Genomic DNA, 23,904 nt, shown 5'->3' on the forward strand with positions numbered 1-23,904 from the left:
TATTATGTCAATATTAGTGACGCACTGAAAGAAGGGTTTGGGACAGACTGTATATACAATTTTGGTTATTTATTTCTTACATGCCTTTTTGGGCAAACGTTTAAATTATTTTATTGTAAAATAAATTTATTATATGAATTCATTAACGATATTAAAATAAATGATGTAAATAATATTAAAGTAATACATTCTAAAATATGCCTAATTATACAGCCATCAACTTCCTATTCAACCGGCAACAGCTAAAAAATTGACATATTGTTTGGTCCTTGTGATTGGTAGTGTTTGCTTCTGCAAATCTTGTTCATTGTCAATCCAAAATACAAAAAATAGTGGCGTCTATTAGGAAATACGTTTTATTATATTATAGAGTGTTTTTGTTCAAGCTTAGTATCTCTAAATAGAAATAATAAGGTATGTAAATAATATATTTTGCGGCAAATTGGTTTTTAACCTAAAATAGGACTAAGTATATAACATTTACAACTACTGTTTTATTTTCTTCCATACAATTGTTTATGATCACACAACTTGCTGTTAACATGTAAATATGTACACATATTAACAATGTCTAGCAAATGTTCTTAACTCAGGTTAAAAAATGTACTTTATTTTAGAAAATAACTACTTATTGTTAATGTTTTATTTTGATACATATTTATCCTCACTGTACATACTTAATTTGTAACTCATAATTCTGAATTCAACAAGACAAATTTAGAGCTATATCAAAAGCTCGAGGTACTAAACAGTAAGCAGGTACTCTAAGTAGAGTTTATAATATATTTATAAGGTTTACTAGAATGTCTTAATATTACTACTCACAAGCAAATCTTAATATGTAGCAAAATAGTGTAATAGTGATATAATAGAGCACAAATGAGATTCTAAACAAATGAATACATATTAGTACATGGATTGCATACCGTTTTAGATGTATATAACTAGTATATAGTATATCGGAAAATTTCAGCAATCTTATCATATGAACAAGTACTTTCCGTTCATGAGAATCAAGAAACAAGTTACACATGTTAGATCACATTAGGCATATTAAAATTTTGATAATTTTTTTTTAAATTTACATTGCAGTTTACTTGTTAGTTATAAAATAAAACTGGATATCTCTATTTTGAATCATATAGCAATACATATTCCCTTAGATTACGCTGAGTTAAAGATGTTTCTTCCAAATGGAGGTACCCCAGTTAAGTTTAGTATCCAAAACAAATTTCCAATTATTTAACCATGTTATTACCTCCCAGTGGAGTCTTGTTTATCTAATCTGGTGGTGTGTCACCAGACTTGTAGAGGTGTACTTATTAGTTCTTTTAGACGAACTATTTCACAAAAATGAACTAGATCAGTGAACTAGTTCGCGAAAGAACTATTTGTAGGACCGAAATCGAAATCCAACCCTAACATAACTGGTTGCCAGATGTCTCGTCTTATCATCACACAAGCTCGGCGCCGACCGCGAGTTTTCTTCGGTTTTCAGTCAGTCTTTCACTCTTTCACTACCGTACAAGTATTTCGGATTCGGAACTATTTCTTTCGATCGTATGTTTAGGTTTAAATGTTTTAAATTTATTTCTCAAATGTTTTGCAAATAACATTTTTTTTATTTGCAAAAAATTATTAAGATTTGTTTTTTATTAACCGTTTTAAATATAAATATGGTTCACATATGATTTATTTTTATATTTACGTATATTTGAACTCATAGGTATCTATATTAGGTTATTTCTAAAAGAAACTTACAAAAAAAATCAGTGAATTTTCTAGGAACATTAAATAACACATATTCATTCTCACTTTTACATAAAATTATATTTTATGTAGATGCATCAATCATTTTAACCACAACTTAAAATTGTTATTTTAAAATTACAATACGAGAAACAACACAGCATGTCAACGTTCAAGCCAATGCATGGGCATAAGATCCAAACCATTATAATATTAAGATAAGACTGTTTATGTTATTGTCACATTCATAAGAATTATGATCTGTTATCTGAGGCTAATCGACACTTCTTTTTTTAAACTAGTCAAGTCCATCCCATTCTCAAAATAATAAATATATGATCTCATTCATTCATTATTTTCTTCTTTAAAAGTTGAGACACAATTTATAATGCAAATCGTTCGCAGTGAACTAGTTCTATGAAAATTAATGAACTAGTTCAATTAGTTCAGTTGAAAGAATCGTTCATTAGAACTATTTCGATGGTGAACTACACATCTCTACTGACTTGAACTTGCCACAGTTTAAGTCGGCTCCCTAGTTTAAGCAGGTGATTTTGAAATACCTGAGATGCTTTTGTTGCATTGTTGATGGTTTGGAGATCTGATGCATATATTAAGAGCGTAAGCGCAAAATTTCGGGCCTATGATTTTTAAATGCATTAATTTTTTTCGAATCCTGAGAAAACTAACAAATATTTTTGAAAAATTTAAACACAGAAGGAAAGACTACATTATTACCGATTGCCGAAAGTCCCTTAGAATAAACAAAAAGTTTTTTTGAATGAGATATTTGAAATTCAAAATCACACTAAACTTTCTCTTTTTTTCACCCCTGTAACTTACTAAAATAAACATAGAAGTTTTCAGAGACTTTCGGCCCTCGGTAATAATGTATTTTTTCATTCATAAATATTTATTAGTTTTCTCAGGATTCGAAAAAAAAAGAATGCATTTAAAAAGCATTGGCCTGAAATTTTGCGCCTACGCTCTTAATCCATATTTAACTGGTAATTCTAATGAGAAAAATATTTTCAAAAACATGTTTTTGGCAATAAATTAGTGTCATTAAAACAAAAATGAAAAAAAAGTTAAGTTTTTTATTTTTTTTATATATTTTTTTTTTTAATTAAAAGACACACAGACAAAGCAATTGAACACAAACAACCGATACTAAATTAAATATATCCTATAACAACAATAAGTTAAGCACTGAGAACTGAGATTGCAAAAACTGTTCGTATGTTTTAAATGACATTTCGTTACTTCAATACAAAAGAGCCACAAATCAAAATCACCGTTTTTACAAGGGAGGTATGCAAAGTTTTGACTTTTATTTTTGGTTCATTTCCCTTTTATTTTATATCATTTATATGCAAGTTAAATATTGTTAGAAAGGTAAATTTAAATGTATTTTCCTGAAAGTTATATTAGCAGATGTGTCTCTTTTGTATAAAAAATATTTGTAATGTCATGGTAAGTATTTAAAATAAAAGGACATATACCAAAGAAACAAACATTTTAATCAATGTTTTTGTCATTAATTTATGTAGATATTAGTACAATTATTACAAAAAAAGGACAATGTCGGGCTATAAAAATAACAAAAGATAAGTCTAAAACTAAATAAGTATGGGTTTCGGAAATATAATAAAAGTCTATATCTTAAATTAAAAGTCTATATCTATACTTATACTTGAATATCAGTCTTAAAGATTGGAAAAAAATCCTTCATAATACTTTGGTATGATATATTTGTTTATCAGGTTAAGGATACCCTGTTTCTTTGGTTGTGCAATTTTCATCTTCTGAGAATATAGTCTCTTTGGTGTAATATCAGAATTACTAGAATTTTGTTGCCTTTTGTTTAATGTCATCACAGATTTGAACGCTTCATCTTGATAAGAAATCTTTTATGAAAATGTATTAATTTTTTTTGTTTTTCAATGTGAATTATCTTTATTTCACACCATTTCAACCTATCTCCATCTTCATTAGTTGTGTAGTTTCCACTAGCAAGTTGTTTGAGATCAAAGAAACTTTCATGGATCAGTTCTTTCACTGAATAAGATGGCCCTTTTTTCTTTGCAGTTTTTATTAATGTTGATCAGGCACATAAATTGGAGAAGACTTCAAAGCTCTGGACACATTTCTTTGAATTGTAAAAAGAATGAATCATATAACGATACTTTAGTACAATTGCCGTCATATTGGAGTAAATAAATTGTCTTTGTATTTTAAATCGGCAGTTTTCCAAAACTCACTGTTTTGTAAAACATTGTAACTTGCACTTATCAGCACAAACCAGTCCCATTTATTTTTCTTCAATCTTCCTCTTAGATTTTGACAAGGATGTATATGCCTTACCACTATTTCTTAATAACTTTTGCGACCTTTTTTTTCATTGTTTTTATTTTCAGATGTACTGACACTACTTGATAAGATAATGTTAAAGACCTCAGTGTTGGTAGGCAGTATATCAACATTGGGTGGCTGAACATCTATCGATATAGACTGGATCTTTATCAAAGATCAAGAACAAAGGTACATTCTACAGTCAATTTATTAGGATGTACAATTTTTTTGATTTTGTTATTAGAAATTAGAATATGAATGTTTTGAAGGGTCTTGGTTAACTGCCTTAAATTAACATTATTTTCATCAGAATCAGTGTCACTCTTTAGTGAATCGTCCTTTGTTTTAAAGTCGGGAACCTTAACACAGTCGTCTGAAGAGAAATCAGCCCTGGAGCTGCTTGAAAACGAAGACGAGCAGCTTGAAGACGAAGTAGATGCAGAGTCGCTGCATTCAAGTAAATGATTCAAGTAAAATGGTTTGCTATTTCTATTATGAACTAATTTGCGGAGTAGCAAAATATATATTCAGACAATGTCCAAATAAAAGTCAAAACAAAATGCGGTAGGCGGTACGCTATCAATTAAAATTGGAAATAAACATGTTGTGTAATATGATATTCAAACTTGTGAATTATATTAAAATAAGATGGTATATTATCACAATGAATACAAGAAAATGAAAAAAACTGCATTTTACTTTATAATAAACATTTAACTGTCATAAAAAATGCAAAACAGTTGCATCCCAATATATGGCCATTTTTCATTTTAAATAATATAGCAGCTCCGAGAATATCATAAGCAAAATGAACATATTCCGTAATACATCCTTTTTGATTAAGAAATAAAAATATATATGCGAATATTTTGTATAAAATGTATTTCATTGCACATCTCAGAATGTGTACACAACTCGAAAACGATAACAACGACTAGGGTTTTTGAAATTTGGCTTTTTAACAAAAAAGAAACGTGCGTTCATTTCGACTGTCAGGACGCAACTAACAAATTGGCGGTTTTGTCCATATTTGTTCTCTCAAATATAAAATGCAAAAAGGGCGCTAGTGTCACTTCGATATTAAACAACGTAAAATATGTGGGGGTTTCAGTGGTATATGAAAATATACCTACTTAACGTTAGATTTTTTGAATAAACGCTATTTTCGATTTTTTGATTTGTGACCCTTTTGTATTGAAGTAGCGATTTATTTATTTATGTTATTAATGACATTTTAAATATACTTAGTAATTATTCAGTTTAGTATGCTATTCTATACTAAATACTAAATAAAAATAAACATAATTTAATTAGCTTTTTAATTAATATTACTGTCCCTGTGGCTAAGAATGGCACATTAAAAACATTGTGCTATGGCTATTCATTATGATGAAATTCAGATAATAAAGTATTTGTTAAACAATAAAGTGTGCTATGTTTTAGGTAATCATGAGTAAAAGAAACAGTCCTGTTCCCGAAGAAGAACCTGCAGCACCTGAAGAATATGTTGTTGAAAAAATTCTTGATAGTCGTATTAATGATCATGGCATTAAAGAGTATTTCTTAAAATGGATTGGGTATGAAGAAAAAGACAACACCTGGGAACCAGAAGGTAATTTAGATTGTCCTGGACTCATTGAAGCTTTTGAAAAGGAGAAGGCTAAGAAAGATAAAGAAAATGAGAGAAAACGCAGACCGAGCACTCTAACAGAACAAAGAGCAGTGAAGAAAAAAACTGACGACAAAAAATCATTAGGATTTGATAGAGGATTAGAACCAGAAAAGATAATTGGTGCTACTGATAGTCCGGGTAATACTATTTATTATTTTGTATTATTATATCAAATGACTATTTTGTAAAAATGCAGTAGTTATGGCTTATTGTAGTCAACAAGCTTTTCAATTTCTGTCATATTAGCATATTTCCAATTCCTTCATGATTTAAATTTTCATTGTTTCTCCAAGAAAGGTACTGGTTTTACTCAACTAAAACCTTAAAAGCTCAGATGGTTAGAATGTACGGCAAACCAAAGCTGTGTTGAATAATATCCAAAAGGGTCCTCTGCAGTAAAGTTTACCAATATAAGAGAGACATGTTAAAAACAGAAAAGAAAAGAAAGTGATCTGATATGAATAGAAAAAAAAGTTTATCATGTCCTATTACAGTAAAATAAATCAATGAGATCATAACAAATAGTTATACACTGTAGTTAAACACTGCCTGATCAATTAAGTGGACCAGATGGGTTCTTGAGTATCAAGAGAACATTTGTTTTGAAAAGATATACACACGTTAAGTGATACATAATCATTCTGGCTTTAAAACCATGCCTACTCAACAATTTCTCTACAGTTGTCCCTATCAATGGCCTTCCTCCGCTAAGAATATATTCCCATATTTCTCATGCCCTCATCGATGCTATCAAGGAACCTTGTTCTGGATTTTCCTATTCTTCTCTGACCAATGGTTATATCAAAGAGCGTTTTTTTTAGCTGATTCATCTTGTTCCATCCGCTTTACATGACCTATCTAACTCAGACGACCTATCTTAATATATTTTACCATATCTGGTTCCTGGTATATTCAAGTTCGAAGTTTTATCATCTTCTCCACACTCTATTGTCATTCACAAAGTGACTGCTAAATCTGTAGCCTTAATATTTTAAAAATTTATTCATTTTAGTAATTCAACCTTAATTTCACTACATTTCTTTGAAAATTTCATTATTTTCTTCAACTGCAAGTTGCAAAATGCTGTAATTTTATAATTCCGGAACAACTTATGTAGTGTAACAGTGTAAGCAGGAAAAAGAATATTACACTTGTTTAAACATGTTATTTGATTCATCTGAAGGGATGAAAAATATTATTAAATTAGCACAATCCAGAAAAACTCTTAAGATACACAAGGAAACTATATTCCTGTAGCTGGCTGTATGTATCACAAAAAATTAAATTAAAAATTCCTTTATATACACATCGGTTTAGAACGTCTTTCGACGTTGTCCGATACCTAAACACCATCTCTTCCTATCTTCGCAGTTGTTTGTTGTTAAATTTCTTTCGCCCATGGACTTGTTTACGCCGTGTTGCCATTCTAATCTGGGTCTTCCTCTTTTCCGTCGACCTATCGGTTGCCATTCTATTACTTTTTTGGGGAGTCTTGTTGCTGGCATCCGTTGAACATGCCCATACCACCTTAATTGTTTCTTCTCTATATCTTGAGTTATATTTCCTTCTATTCCCATACGTTGTTTTATTACATCATTTCTGATTCGGTCTCGTCTGGAAATACCTAAAGATCTTCTCATTGCATCCATCTCTACTGCTTCTATTCACTTTTTGTTCTTTTCACTAATTCTCCATGTTTCAGCGCCATAAAGAAGAGTAGTTTTAATCATGGTCTCATATATATTAAATTTCCTTCCTTTCGTTATCTCTTTACTCCACAGTATACCATTGAGACATCCTAAGACTTTCTTTGCTTGAGTGATTCATTTTTCTATTTCCCGTGTATCAGTTCCTGTATTGTCAAAGGCAACACCCAAGTAGTCATAGCTCTGACAGCAGGAAATATGTTGTCCGTTTTCGAGGTCTATGTTATCTGACTCGTTTCCAATACAAAGATATTTGGTTTTTGTTGTATTGACATTCATTCCCCAGTCGTGATATTCTTCTATCAGTTTTCTTAGCATGTACTGCATGTCTTCCCTGTCGGTCGCTAGCACTACCTGGTCATCAGCAAACTGGAGTGTATATATACATTCATTGTTAAGCTCTATACCCATCCTATGTACCTTTCTTTTCCATCTTTCCAATGCCGCTGCAACATATATCTTGAATAAGGTTGGTGAGATACAGCATCCCTGTCGCAAGCCTTTTGTAACCAGGAATTCTTCCGTTGGATATTTTCCTGTTTTTATCTGTGCCTTAGAGTCTCTATATAGTTCTTGTACAGCATTTATCAATGTGTGGTTGATGTTAGATCTTTTCAACGTTGTCCACAGTTTTGTTAAGGGGATGTTGTCATATGCTTTTTGCAGGTCTACAAAAGTAATATGAGTTTCTAGATTCTTAGCCGATCTTTTTTCTATTATTTGTTTAAGACAAAATACGTTATCGGTGCACGATCTTCCTGCACGGAACCCGCTTTGTTCTTCCTCTTCATTGTGCTTATATTCTTCCTCGATCATATTTCTCAAAATTCGTCCATACAGTCTGCTCAGGGTGCTGGTTACCGATATGCCTCTATAATTATTACAATTCCTTTTGTCCCCCTTTTTGTGTATTGAGGACATGTATGCCGTTCTCCATTGTTCTGGTACTGGGTGTCCATTTAGACACTGATTGATCACATAAGTTAATATTTCAAATAGTTTATGAGTTCCATTCTTAAGCATTTCAGCATAGATTCCCTCAGGTCCAGCGGATTTACCATTCTTTAGGGTCATTACAGCCTTCCTTACTGTTTCGATGTCTACCCTCGCTTCCTCTCCTTGTATATGTACTGACTGTGTTGGGGAGTTCGCTAGCTATTCTTGTCTTGTCTCTGTCAGCAAGCTTTCATAGTGATCTTTCCATTGTCTTGGTTTTATGGTGTGTATGTGTGCTTTGTCTTTTCCTGTATTTTTTACTGATTGTATAAAATTCCATACCTCTGTACATTGCTTCCCTCCGATGTATGTATTGATTTCTTGACATTTCTGATCCCATGTTTTATTCTTTTCTTGTTTTATCATTTTTCGTAGTTGTCTATCGGCTTCTTTGTAAGCTTGATGGTCTTCAGTATTTTTTGTATTTAGCCATTTTATATGCTGTTCTTTTTTCTGTTTTACCATATATTCGATTTCTTCGTTCCACCATATTTTGTTACTAATTTTGTTTTGCTGTGTCCCGAGTGTCTCCTTTATTCCTAAAATTCCTTTATAAAAGGTATAAATATTAAAAACCCTATCGGGCTACAGCACAGAACGTTTTCGGAACTATCGATTGTTTGAATGATGGTTATACCTTTTATAAAGGCATTTTTAAATAAATTTTTCTTAAGATACGATTCCGACAATGACTCCAAACGGCAGTCTGCAGTTGCAGTCGAACAGCAGTTGCTGTCATATTGATTCCAAAGTCATTTTACTGCAAGAAGATGACTACGATTTGTTATTATATTATTGCGTTCGGAAAAATCCTACACAACCATTTTACTTAAGAGCGTAGGCGCAAAATTTCGGGCCAATGCTTTTTAAATTCATTCATTTTTTTCAAATCCTGAGAATGAAAGATTGCATTATTACCAAGGGCCGAAAGTCCCTGAAAACTTCTATAATGTTTATTTTAATAAGTTACAGGGGTGAAAAAGAAGAAAAAATTAAGTGTGATTTTTAATTTCAAATATCTCATTCAAAAAAAACTTTTTGTTTATTCTAAGGGACTTTCGGCCCTCGGTCATAATGTTATCTTTCATTCTGCGTTTAAATTTTTCAAAAATATTTATTAGTTTTCTCAGGATTCGAAAAAAATGAATGCATTTAAAAAGCTTTGGCCCGAAATTTTGCGCCTACGCTCTTGTCACCTCGGGGGGAACAAATAAGGGTCTAACCACCTTCGGTCGGTGTCTCCGGGTGCTCTGTAGAGGGCTTCGAATATACTGTCGAGAGCTCCTCTACTTAAGTCCATTTTCGGGTTATGGACTTGGAAAATATTTATCTTCGGTGTCTTGCCTTGAAAAAGGCAAGATATTTCTTACATGACAATTTCTTCGTCGAAATAAAAACACCAAGTTAAGTTGAAACAATTCTCAGCCACAGAGTATGGAAAATAAATGCAGGAAGCAGAGCCCCGAGACCACTAAGCTCTCGGAGAGCCCGTGAGGGACTGACCTGGCTGACCTGAAAATCGCCAATATTTATATGCGCTGTTCGAGCGATAAATAGGGATTTCCAGGTCAAGAGCCAATGGGAAAATTCGAGGCGGGGCGATGCGCATCGAAATGCGTACTAGTCCACAGACTATGGCATTCGATGACACTCTTAACTATACTGGAAGAAGGCTCTTATAAAACATTGATCAAAAGATTTTATTCACTTTTTGGGCGATCTCCTTCCAAACATTTTCTTTGATGTGGATTTTTATAATTCGCATTTTTGGGTAATTGATTAAATAACAAAAACACTGAGTTGTTCAAATAAACTGTACTAACTGAAGCAGGAAAATTCACTTACATCCGTTTTTGTTCTGAGATATGGCCTTACAAAATTCACTGTTGTGGCATACCCATTAAGGTACCAAATTTACTGCAAGGACAGTCTTTAGATGACTATCGCGAGTTACCAATTAATGTTATACTCGGAGATGATTGTGTAAACAAACAGCTATGGAGACAGAAGGGTTATAAATTTGGGACTCGAATAATTACAATCTCGCTATAGGTAATTATTGAAATAGGAAATATAGAGGTACATCAGTACAAATTATACCATATTGTTTGGGACACAATGGTAACGGGCATTAGCAGACGGGAAAATGTTCAATTCAACAACCGCAAAGTACGTTTTAGGAAGCTAGGAACTGCTGAAACAATATTTATTAGCCACCCTCATTCGAAGAATGATACAATAACTTAGTGCAGTAGCTAGAGAATCGCTATTTGCCACAAACATATTCATACAAAGATGCATGGATGTCAATCAATCAGTATACCTGTGCTTATTCGATTACAACAAAGCTTTTGATATAGTTAGACACAGTCGACTTATCCAATTACTTAAAAAGAAAAACTTGGACAACGAAGGGCTTACGAAGGCTTCTTGATCTTCTGCCACATGGAATAATTGTCTTGTATTTGATGTCTGAGTTCATTCACGAATGTTTTTAACCAAAAAACCTGTTTTCTTCCTACTCCCATACGGCCTTCTATTTTGCCTTTAAGGATCAGTTGTTGTATTCTATGCCGATTTCCCCTCACTAGATAAGACATTTCTTGTGTTTACCAGTCTTTAGCCATTCTGTATCTTGCTTGACCCTCCTTAGTACTCCCTCATGAGTTTTTCTTGTTGTCCAAGGTATCTTCAGCATCCGTCTATGAATCCACATTTCCAATACTTCAATTCTGTTCATACTTGATACTTATAGTGTTCACACTTTTGCTTCATACACAAATAGAGACCAAATATAGCACTTAACCATTATTTGTCTTGGTTCTAAACAGATGATTATTGCAAAGAAATGCCTTCATTTTCATAAACGTAGTTTTAGTAATTGCTATTCTTCGTTTTATTTCTATGTCTGGATCCTACTGGTCCGTTATGACAGTTCCCAAATATATAATTTTGTGAACTTTTTCAACTTGGACTTCATTTAATTGAAACTCTGCATCTGGATGTGGGTTACCACTAAAAATTTGGTTTTGTTTGAATTTATTTTAATGCCCATTTCCTCTCCTACTTCGTGAACGCGATTAACCAGAATTTGGAAACCTTCAATATTTTCTGACAGAATTACTGTATCTTCTGCGTATCTAATTACAAGTAGTTCCCCGTTGATTTTGATTCCATCTCAAGTGTCTTTTTAAATAGCTGGTCCTACTAAACATTGAACAATGTTGGGGACAAAATGCAACCTTGTCTGATTCCTCGTGGTATGGAGATTTCGTCGGTGAAACTGTCTCCAATTTTTACGATAGCAGTTTGATTCCAGTACAGGTTTTTAATGATCCGAATATCTTTACCATCTATTCCTATATTTTTTAGCTTCTGCATTAATTTTACATGCTTTACTTTATCGAATGCCCTTTCGAAGTCCACGAAGTATGCAAATACATCTTCAAAAAGTGCCTCCCTAGTTCCCATAGCATTTCTAAAACCAAATTGCCTATCTTCGAGACCTTCGCATTTGAGTCTAATTCTGTTGTGGAGTATTCTTTGAGAAATCGTAAGAGTGTGGCTCATTAGGCTAATTAGTCGATATTCTAAGCATTTTCTAGGATTTTGTTTTTTAGGTATTGTAACAAAGATGGCCTAGAACCAGAAAATCACTCCAGTGTTATATATTACATTAAAAAGTTTTACTAGCATTTTTATGTTATCTTCATCTATTAGCTTCAGCAACTCAGTTGGTGTATCATCTGGACCACAAGCTATCCTAATTTTAGCATTTTTTGAAGCGTGTTCTACCTCTGATTTTATAATTTTTGGGCCGTCAATTTTGGTAGGATTCGGTAATATTATTTCTGTCAAACTGTGCAAAACAACTCTGATATATACAGTTGCCATTCTCTTCTTATTTCGTTCTCATTTACAATAATTTTGTTATTATTGTCAACTAGTACAGAGGAAACTCGTTTTTTAAATATGTTGCTTATATCTTTTACTTTTTTTGTGGACGTTAAAAAAAGTCGTGCCTAGATATCACATCCTCAATTTTTTCGATGTCGTTCCATCAATTTTAAGATATCTTCTGTTATCCAGAGAGGATGTATCGGTTGAGTAATTTGAGTGTGTGGTTTAGATGTGGCTCCATTGAACTATTAAGAGCAGTAACATCAAGATACGTATTTTTGTGATGATCACCGACCTTCTTAGAGGAGATGGCCCATGAAGAACAAGGGGAATTGTCGTCAGGTTTGGTGATGTTGAGGTGGAAGTATGAGAACGAGCAATAATAGCAGCAACAATGACAGAATGTCAATTGACAGCAAAACTGTACCTACAATTTGACGAAATAAAAAAAAAAATAGTATTGATACCAAATTAAGAATCTAAAAGACAACTACGAGACCAATTTTGACATATAATGCAGAAACTAGATCTGAAACATTAAAGACCAAAAGACAAACAAAAGGAATTAATATAATTGTAGATTAGCTGAAAAGATACCTAAACAGAGAAAAAAGCGAAATTACTGCATAATACATACAACCAAGTTCAATGATAATAAGGAGGCAGAATATAAGAAGGAAGAGTTAATTATTACATATTACATCAGAAGGAGAAGGACTGCTGACCTAAGCAAGTAGAGGGCAGGGGTATGAAGATAATATACAACTTGCTTAAAATCAAGAAGGAAGATTTAAAATTTTATTATTCTCCCTTATTTGGTCGAGTTTTTTTAGTTTCAAATTGTTCTATTTATTATTACCTTATTGTCAGTATTAATATATTTTGTTTTTAACATTTTTAGGACAATTAATGTTCCTAATCAAATGGAATGGAACCGATGAAGCAGATCTTGTACCCGCTAAACAGGCTAATGTAAGGTGTCCGCAGGTTGTCATAAAATTTTACGAAGAAAGGCTTAAATGGCACGCGCCCTCGCTAGAAGATTCAAAAGGCGAGTAGATGTAATATTTAGACTAAATTTTAGGATTAATTCATCAAATCGTGACAAGTTGTAATTCTAATCGCGAACATTAATAGTTTATACTTATTGAATAATGGTTTTTAACATTCTGTAAAAATAAAATAAAGAAGTGAATAAGTTAACCTTTTTGTTTTTTAAAATGCAATTATATGTTTTATATTTCAGGCGTCTAAATGCAAAACCCGACAAGTGACATGTTTTACGATTTTAAGATTTATACGTCATTCTACTCGTAATCTAAAGGGCTACCAGTTGCTGTATAGTTTCAATATAAAAGTCCAAATCTTACATGAAATATTCAGCATACAAAACAGCTGTAGATGCAAAACGCGACATGTCTACAGCCGACTTCGGTGCAAACACCGACATGTGCACCTCAACCAATAAGAATAGCATTGAATGTACCACGTGGCTAACGGGCATGTCAGACTAACTTGCGATTTGAGAGTAAAATACAATGTTGTTTACGTTGTAATAACCTATGCGATTGCAACGTAATTGTCTAGTTTTTCATGTTTAACAATAAGTATTATGGTAACAAGAAAAATGCCTTATAGAGAATATATTAAACTATCCGAAGTTAACAAATCTCGGAGAAAAGTTAAATCAGCACCCAAACGCGAAATTTTTAGAACTAAATAGGTAAGTTTGAATTTTGTGGAGTCTCTGAAGTGCTGTGAAAATCATTACTGTCGTTCCAAAACATTCCACATTTACCAGCAGAACTAACCATACGAAAACTTTGGAAAATGTTTAACCTTTTCACTGCGGCTAGTTATAAAAGTAGTATGGTTTCTGGTACGGCTGTTTCATGCCCGTGCTGATCAACACGGTTGCCGCAGTCAGTCGATGAAGTACTATGGCGTATAAATACGGTTCACGCAATGTATCAACACAGGCTATTCAGGACTGTATTTACAATTGAGTAGAAGTAACAAGTAACTATAAATTTGTTGCTGTTAGATTTTTGAAAAATAAAAAAAATTAAATATACTGAAAAATTATCATTATTTTATTTATTATTAGTAATTGTAGCAACAAGGTAAAAAACTACAAACAAATGGCACACAAAACATTCAAATGCAAAATATAAATAAAAGTTTTGACTATATTAAAAAGAAAATTTAAAATTTGTTATACAATGGTATTTTTCAAAACATGGCGTAATGCACAGAGGCACATTACAGACTATGCCTTTTTTTAGGTCTTTATCAGAGATTTTAATGTCAGTATTAGACCCAGTATAAATGATAAAGTCCAAATTGTAGCCTGTCTCACAGTCACATAAAACGTGGAATTTAATTCCAAATATGTGCCTTTTAGAGGGTATATACTCTTTAAATGCTAGCCTTCCCTTAGAAAGCATAAAACTTTCGTCGATACAAATGTTTCTGAATGGATAAAGAAATCTACGAAAAACGGTCTTAAATGGTCTATAACGATTCGCAGCTTAAATAGGGAGTCTTCTTTGTCAACGTTATTGTTATCCGAAAAACAACGACAATGTAAGGAATGACAAAGCTAGAACACAATACTCTTCATCCACATCAGTGTCTTTCCAATTTGTTGCGACACGAGAATTTTGTTCAATATCACTATGTTCCACATCGAATTTGTAAAAATTGTTAATTTCAACAATCATTGCTTTCATAAAAGTCAAAGAAAAAAATGTTTTGAAACTACGTAAAACACTTGGACTACTTTTTAAATTTTCATTCAAACACTATGATGTATTGTTATGAAAATTATGAACTGTTGGTTGTAGATATCCCTTTTCCCATTTATATAACGGAATCTTTTCACATTTACGACGTTTAACTTGTTGAAGAGAAGTAGATTCCAAAGTTAAAGCACTATTTTCACTAACCTGTGTTGATGATGGTGGAGTCTCTTCATTATCATTTTCTTCTCCAGATTGATCACTTTCTGCATCAGATTCTTCAGAATACACTCATTCTCATTGTCACTTTCCATTAAAATTTCATATAGTTCAAAGATATTTGCGTATACGAGCCATTTCACGCAGCAATTGCTTTTATTAGTCAAGAATGTATAAGAAATCTAAATTTAAGAAGCACCCACTTAATTTTGTAAAAAAATTACACTACTAGTACAGAATGGTGTATAGGTTATTCCACGAATATACGACTATTTTGGATTATTGCGACAACGAATATTTTACTGTGCAAGAAGAAATATAAAAGTAAATTGGTCTAAACATTATTCCAATAAAAAGGATCTACTGTTAGTATGACATCTAAACTAAAATTATTTCAGTTAATAGATGTTCAGATAGACGTAAAATTTATTGTGAAATTTAATCCGAAAATAACAAAAATTTTTACGCAAACGGTCCTACAAATAAATACAATGACGTCTATGAAGCCAAATGTGTTCATCAGGCATTTGGTTGGGTTTCTGTGAAATGTAAACACCAAAGAGGCGTGACGGGTTTCTTTGATATTACACTAGTTTATTACTTTATTAGGTACTACAACTGAAATAAAAAGAAATATACTATTTTTAATAAAAATGAAAAGAAATTGGCAGAACGATGGTTCAGAAACCAGAAAAAGAATTTAATATTTTACTTTATTAGTTTTAAATATTTTTTTTGCTTTGAGTGGATGTACTCTTAAAAGTTCCGAAAGTAACGGGTATAACCTACCGGTTATTGACAAATTAAAGTACCGAGTCGTTACAGATATTAAAAAGTAACAAAATGTACATACAGTTTCATATATCGCCGACTGACTTTAGTTTAAAAATCGTCCGTATAGAGGTGTCCGTTAAGAGAGAGTTTAGTGTAGTGTATATGTTTATTGAAGCCAAAACTGCCGAGACATGATTTACCGAATGAGGATAGCGACGACAGTAATTATGGCTGTGAATCTGATTGTTGATGATAGTTTTAGGAGATTGGGAGAATAAGTAAGTTTTTTTGTTTTTTTAATACTAATTGAACATTCGACTAAATATATTGCACTATTTAATCACTTAAGTATTGTTACACTTCGTTTAAATAATTTAATTCAAAAACTAACTTGTTTACAATACTAAACTCAATGAAAGTAATTATATAATTCAAAATCTGAATTACAACTGTTCTATAAACTATCAACTCTATATTTATATCATGATTTCATATTTAAATCTAAGGTCAGAATAAGTCTAGACAACCAAACAATCGAGCTGAAAAGAAGAATAAACCTCGCTTGGGCTGCATTTAGAAAGATGAAGGATATTTTTAGGTGTAAGATTCCAATGTATCTGAAAAGAAAAGTATTTAATCAGTGTATTTTGCCAGTGATGACGTACGGCGCAGAAACCCTAACACTCACAAGAACAACAGCGAGTAAACTACAAGTTACGGAAAGGGCAATGGAGAGAATAATGTTAGGGATTTCTCTACGTGATAGAATACCCAATGCTACTATACGCAAAAGATCAGGAGTAACAGACGTTATTGAAAGGATACCAACACTAAAGTGGAACTGGGCAGGACATGTAGCAAGATCAGTTGATGATCGGACAAAAAGAATTTTGGAATGGAGACCCCGAATACAAGCTAACAGAAATAGGGGTCGACCCCCAACGAGATGGACAGATGGCATAAAAAGAGTGACTACAAATTGGATTCAGATGGCGCAAAGTCGGACTAAGTGAAAGAGTATGCGAGAGGTCTACATTCAGCAGTGGACGTTAGAGGCTAGTTGATGAAGTATTTTTGTGAGCTTCTGAACGGAAACCAAAATTTTCCTGACGTAGTGGCATTCAGCTTTGATTTCCAAAAAATTAAGTACTTACAAAAATTACGGAACAAGCTGCTTGCTTTAAAATTTCCACCATTTTGCGATAATTGGCGGAATTTTCAAGGGAAAATTGAATCCATCTAGAGTTAAATCGAATATATGGATAGAACTGGATTTTCAGGGGGGATCCAATGAAATAGCGTCAGCTCTATATCATACATTCCTCACATACATACCTCACATTTGAATTTAGTAACATTGCAAAAATCGTCCGCTTTTGTGAGATGGCTGTAACGCTCAAAATAACTGAATTTATTTAATAAAAAATATTAAAAATTTAAAGGTTTTCCGATTCCTGGCATTGCAAGAGTTTGTGATCAAAACACAACATGTCCAAGTCGATAACATGCAAATTTAAATTTAATTAAAAAAAAAAGTCTGTCGCAATAGGTTTATGGACAGCATTTACTAGGTGCAGAAATAGCCAAACAAAAATAATATACTTTAATGAAGGTTATTCCAAAGAGAAATAAAGTTTCTATAAGTTTTTTCGGTTTTACTTAAAATTCATTTTGAATTTAGACCACTGATTTTATACATACAAATGAAACTCATTAAATAATCCACAATGAATACTTTAGTTAGAAAAATAAAAAGCGAACACCAGCAGAGCTTCCTAAAACAGATGGAACACGACTTCTACGGAATACAAAAAGAAATATGGAGAATGATAAGAGGACAAAGAAAAGAGAAGAACGAACTAATAATAACGAAACACATTCAGAAGGAAACATGGGTAGACTATTTTCGATCCCTATTCGCTAAAACTGACGATAATGAACCACCAACACCAGAGGTGACGACAAACGAAGAAATAAATATTGAGGAGGAAGAGGTAAAGGAAGCATTAAGAAAATTAAAAAATAGAAAATCACCAGAAGAGGACAGAATACTGAATGAACTCTTAAAAGTACTTAGGGCCAGATATGACGAAACAATTATTAAAACGAATCCAAAAAATAATAGTACAAAACAGAATTCCTCAAGAATGTAGATCAAGCATTCTAATAACTTCCACAAGGAATCTACGTTCCTGTATTTGGCTGTATACCATATATTAAAAAATCAATTAAAATCCTTTGTAAAAGGTATATATTTAAAAACCCAGTTGCTTCCATAAAGTCCTCGTAGACACACCGTCTCAGGACTTGCAACTTCAACGTGGAGTCATATGTCGCCATGTTACCTAATCCAACGGTAACTTTACCATCCTAATAATTTATAAGATATAATGTCAAACAAATGCAACTAATTATTTGTTAACGGGTTTTTACCCATATATTTAGTGGCTACATTCATGTACTCCTAGACACTGATGATGGATTCCGAAAACGTTTTGTCTAACACAGCCCGTTTGGGTTTTTAAATATATACCTTTTACAAAGGATTTTAATTGATTTTTATTCTAATAACTCTCTTCAAAAAGAGAGATAAATCGGATCGGGAAAATTACAGAGGAATTAATTTATTAAACACGCCACTAAAATTAACAACCAAAGTGATAACAAATAAACTGAATGAAATTATAACACTAACAGAAGAACAACAAGGTTTTAGATCGGGAAGATCATGCACCGACGCTATATTTATGAGTCAAGTGCAAGAGAAATCATTAGAATACAGCAAACTGGCATATCTCTGTTTCGTCGACCTTAAAAAGGCATTTGACCTGGTAAAATTAAAGGACGTTATCCACCTATTGTCTGCAAGAGAGATACCTCTAGGAATAATCAAAATGATCGAAAATATCTACCAAAACAACACAATAAAAGTAAAAGTAGGAGAAGAACTAACCGACCCTATTGAAGCTGGCAATGGGATAAGAAGGAAATAGTAGAAAGATGAAATAGGAGAATAACAAATTTGTTTTTCTTCTATTTCTTCTACAACAGTAAAGATTGATTTACAAGATATGCTGCACCAATTTAATATAACCGTCAGACAATTTAACATGTTAATTTCCCCAAAAAAGACAAAATGCATGGTTATAACAGCAAATTTACTAAGATGTAAATTGGAGCTGGAAGGTCAGATAATAGAACAAGTGATGGAGTTTAAATAACTAGGCATTACATTATCTAGCTACGGAAAGCTGGAAACTAAAGTGGAAGATCAAGTGAATAGAGCAATCAGAGTCGCAAGTTGTCTGAATGAAACAATATGTAGAGATAAAAATATCGGGAAAGAATCGAAAGGCAGAATTTACAAAACAGTCATCAGACCAATAATGACATACGCAGAAACACGACCTGACACAGAGAGGACAAAAAGGATGTTAGGGTGATAAGGGAGATGCCTCCTGCTATATTATCTCACCACCGGAGACGAGGGCGTCCGCGTGGTCTCCTTCCAGTTGGGACTTCCTCCCATGCCAGTCTTACTGTTCGTTCATCAGAATGTCTTCTGAGGTGTCCTGCCCATTGGAGTCTTCTGGACTTCATTTCTTTTATGATGTTGGCGTCTAGGTAAAGTTCTTCGAGCTCTTTGTCTGAAAATGGCAGGATGGACAATAAATTAACGACGACAGCTCTCTGGGAGGATGCACAATGTGGGTCAATTGTGGTCTAAGCTAAGTGCTGTGGGAATTAACTCGCCCTCCCTACTCTTTAGATACAGAACGCTTGACGTTCGCATGACTTCCGCTCCGAAAATTGTTAAAAAAAACAAGATTCTAAAAATTTAAGTCAAAATGTAAAACCAACGTGTTGTCAACAAACAGAACAAAAATATTACTAGATATAGCAGAGATGAAAACATAAAGAAAAATCAATGGTAAGACATTATGAGACAGAGCTAGAAGTGCAGATATACGAAGTAGATGCAAGGTAGAGAACATCAAGAACTGGGTAAGAAATAGAAGAGGGTTCCCCAATAGGAAGACGATCAGTAGGAAGACCACGAAAACGATGGAACGATAACTTACTGGAGGCACATTGAAAAACAGACAGAGTCATGTCCACATAGAAAGTGAAAGTAAACAAAGCCCAAGAAATACCTGCCCTGACATTTGAGAAACTCATGGAGCCTATGGAGGTATCGGTAAAACGAGACATGGTGTTACCACTGAAGAAAAGCAAGATCTACTTGCACTTCCAGATGACTACTCAATAGCCCCTACCATCTCGGTGGTAGGGGCTATTGAGTCTCCCTACCATACGCTCACTTAATTCTCCAAAAGACTTGGGTGGTCGACCTTGACTGAAAGCTGTTTCAGTAGGAATCTCGAATGTTCCCTCTAACCACAATTGTTTTTTTTTTCAGGAAAACATCTAGGTGTTTATTTGCTTTTGCCCATCGTTGCTTAATTTGTGATTTTTAGAATATCTTTGTTTGAAGACATCTTTAGCCTCTTGGTTGTGCCCATAACGTATTAGGAGAAAATTCTCATAATAGTCAAGTTTTTCATTTAATGTTAGTAAAATTTGACTTTGTAGTTGGTCAAATATGTATTAAGGAGTCACTACTTTAGTACTCGATGCAGTAGGTAGACCTGAAACAAATGAAAAACGAGTTTAATGTAAAATAACGCAAACTCAATATTTTGCTATATTTGACATAGAGCAATTCAAAGGGGCTTAGCTCAAAAAAGCGCGAATTTGCGCGGCCGTTTTTTATAGAATTACTTAGTTACATATGTCAAGTATATATAATAACAAAAATTATGACAGGGACGGACTAAGAAGTACTTTGAATATTATTGAATATAAATTGATGTAAAAAATATATTATGAACAAGGTGATGTTTGTCTTGTTAAAAATTAATAATAGATAATATAAACTGAGTTATGTTGTATTCAAAAACAATAGTTCTTACCTGTATTATCGCAATTCATCACAATTTAATCGAAACAATTAGCTTTAAATGAATAATACGCTTAAGAAAGTTATAAGTTTAGGAGAGCGTCGAAAACTAACACGTACACACTTGTTCACTGTCAAATTCGAATGATAGGAGGCTAGCTCCTGCGCTTCGGTCGCTGGTGGTGAGGATGTTATATTGTAGCTGGAACTGTTGACTCACCGGAACGGTTGATAGCTTACCGTTATTTCGACTTTTTAAAAATGACTTTTGGCCGCCTAAATATCTAAAATCTATGTATGTGCGCTCCATCATAGCTTTGGCCTACTAGCTGATTTACGAAAATATTAAGCAGTGTTAACTCTTTTCCAATTTCTGTGGCACTCAATGTCACTAGCACTATGTGAAACAGTTTCTAAAAATTTCCAAAAACGTTCGTAAATTTGGCGGTTCCGCTAATATCTTAAAATAATAACAGGTTCCTGATGGGTAGAAACATCAGTAGTTTCATCACACTGAATAGATATAAACCGTGCCTCTGAAACCTGTTTTTTAATCTCTTCCTGTCAAATAGTTACAATAGCATTTAGTATGTCATTTTGGTAGATAAATTTGATTATGTTAGTGTAGCGATGGCTTATGGTATCGAATGCTTTCTCGTAGTCGACAAATATTGCCAATAGTTTGTTGTATTCTGCAGACTTCTCTATTAGGTTCTTTATCATTAGTAAGTGGTCGTTAGTGCTGTATCTCGATCTAAATCCAGCTTATTCTCTAGGCTAAAAGAAGTCTAATTTAGCGTCCAGTCTTTTTTTGATAATTTTTGTGAAAAGTTTATATATGTGTGACAGCAAATTGATAGGACGGTAGTTTTTTAAATCTGTTATGTCACCTTGCTTGTATAATAAAGTAATAATTGCATTATTACATTAAGAAGGAGTTTTTCCTTGATATATGACTTAGAAGCATCTTAATAGACTTGGAGTAAAAGAAACTCCAATATGTGATTTTGGAGAAATTGATAATCTCAATCATATCTTTCTTGGTTGCAGTCTGAGACATAAACACTATAAATATCTTTTTGAAATTCGATCAAGCACTCGATCAAGCTCGACACAAGCTAAGCCGTACAACTGCCAACAGATTACATCAGAGGAAAAACTATAAAAATCTAGAAAACACAAAACGAACAAACAACACAACATACATATATTATAGCTAACAAAACTACAAAAATCCACGGATTTAACGGGTTAATTATATTATTAATTTAACTAAATATACACACCCTTTATAAGCCAGAGAGTGAAGTATGTCTTGCCAAATATATCACCAAAGTAAAGGTTACAAAACTTGCAGATTGAAGTGGAGATGGGTTGGCTACGTGGCAAGGATAAAGGATGGAAGCTGGACACACAATTTAACCGAATGGAGACCAAGGACAGATAAACGAAACAGAAGAAGACCACCTACACGATGGCAAAATGATCTGCGAAAGATTGACGAAAAATTGGATCCATACTGCACAAGACCGTGCACTCTAGATACAAACGGGGAAGTCTTATGTCCTGCAGTAGACTTAAAAGGGCTGATGATAATGATGATGAAAGGTTACGAATAACATACATAAAATTATTTTAGAAAAAAATACCATCCCCTTACTATTGGTTTGAACAGAAGTTGAAAAAAAGAATTTTATTGGCTGGCAGCTGGAAGGTACATGGCCATCGAAACAGAGAAGAAGAATAAGAAAATATTTACTTATATTAATAAGATATCCTATATGCATAATCTAAAAATTATGTTTTAGTTTTCGTTTTCCAATATCCGGAATTGTGTATTGCTCATGTACATACTACATTCTCTGTTTACATAACACAACTGAATAAATATTAAACAGTCAGAAAGATCAATATCCATGTTTTATTGTAATTGACGTTCTCCATTTCATATTCTAATTTAGGGCTAAAAGCTTTTTGATTGATTAGCTACTCCTCAAAGGAAAGTTGCAGTAAACGAGATTTCCAAGTCACTTTGGTCTTTATATGTATATGGGAATACCATTATAATCACTTACAGGTTGCCAGTGAGGTAAGAAAATGCTATTACTACGGGATGTTTCAAAAAGTTACAGCGTTTGAATATTTTTTTATCATAGTTTGACGAAAAAGTAGAAAAGTCACTATATTAACTCAGTTTATCATTTAACACGAATTTTATCCCATACCTAAATACGAGGTTTGTCGGGAAATGAGCTAATATATAGCCAATGCAATCTGTTTATACACACGCAAAAATACTTATATAATAGTGAAATGACACGTTAAAATATTACTGTTGATCAATTACTGTTCCAGGGATTTTACGATGGTAAATATGAAGATGTCAGAGGAAAGAAGTATGGAAGAGTTAGTGAGATATTGCTAGATAAATGAACTGCAATTGATCATCAGCTGTGATACGAATGCGAATCACCTGACCTGATGTAGCACAAACACCTATGACAGAGGTGAGTCATTACTACAATTTCATTCGGAATAATGAAGAGACCCCGAAAGAACTGTTAAGGATGCATTTTTCTTAGTCCATGACAAAACAGCACAGTAAACTGAAGACAATAACTTATGATTCTAAAGCATCAAAGCTTATAAGGCTAGGTTATTCCTGGAAAAATCGGACAGGCAAAAGCTAAGCTCGTGAGGCTCATAAGTCTGATATCATTTGTAATAAAGACTAGAAAAACTGCTCGATAGGTACATTAGGGAAGGTTTGTTGGATGAAAGTCCTGTACATCAGCGACAGTATGCGTATAGAGCAAGATTTTCTACGGAAAAGGC

General features: G+C 33.1%; 1 protein-coding gene across 1 annotated transcript; it reads left to right on the plus strand.

Annotated features, from left to right (window-relative positions):
- Positions 1-255: 255 nt before the first annotated feature.
- On the plus strand, positions 256-13,578 carry LOC140446051 (chromobox protein homolog 3-like). The gene is made up of 3 exons (XM_072538565.1): positions 256-414; positions 5,545-5,911; positions 13,277-13,578. Exons 2-3 carry the CDS (start codon positions 5,551-5,553, stop codon positions 13,432-13,434), a joined length of 519 nt encoding a protein of 172 aa, XP_072394666.1. The 5' UTR covers positions 256-414; positions 5,545-5,550; the 3' UTR covers positions 13,435-13,578.
- Positions 13,579-23,904: the final 10,326 nt, after the last annotated feature.

The sequence above is a fragment of the Diabrotica undecimpunctata genome, chromosome 7 (genome assembly GCF_040954645.1).
Source record: "Diabrotica undecimpunctata isolate CICGRU chromosome 7, icDiaUnde3, whole genome shotgun sequence".
Lineage (NCBI taxonomy): Eukaryota > Metazoa > Arthropoda > Insecta > Coleoptera > Chrysomelidae > Diabrotica > Diabrotica undecimpunctata.

Coding starts and splice junctions, on each gene's coding strand:
- LOC140446051 (XM_072538565.1), top strand. CDS start 5,551: ATGAGTAAAAGAAACAGTCCTGTTCCCGAAGAAGAACCTGCAGCACCT. Junction 5,912..13,276: donor TGGTGCTACTGATAGTCCGG/GTAATACTATTT, acceptor TAACATTTTTAG/GACAATTAATGTTCCTAATC.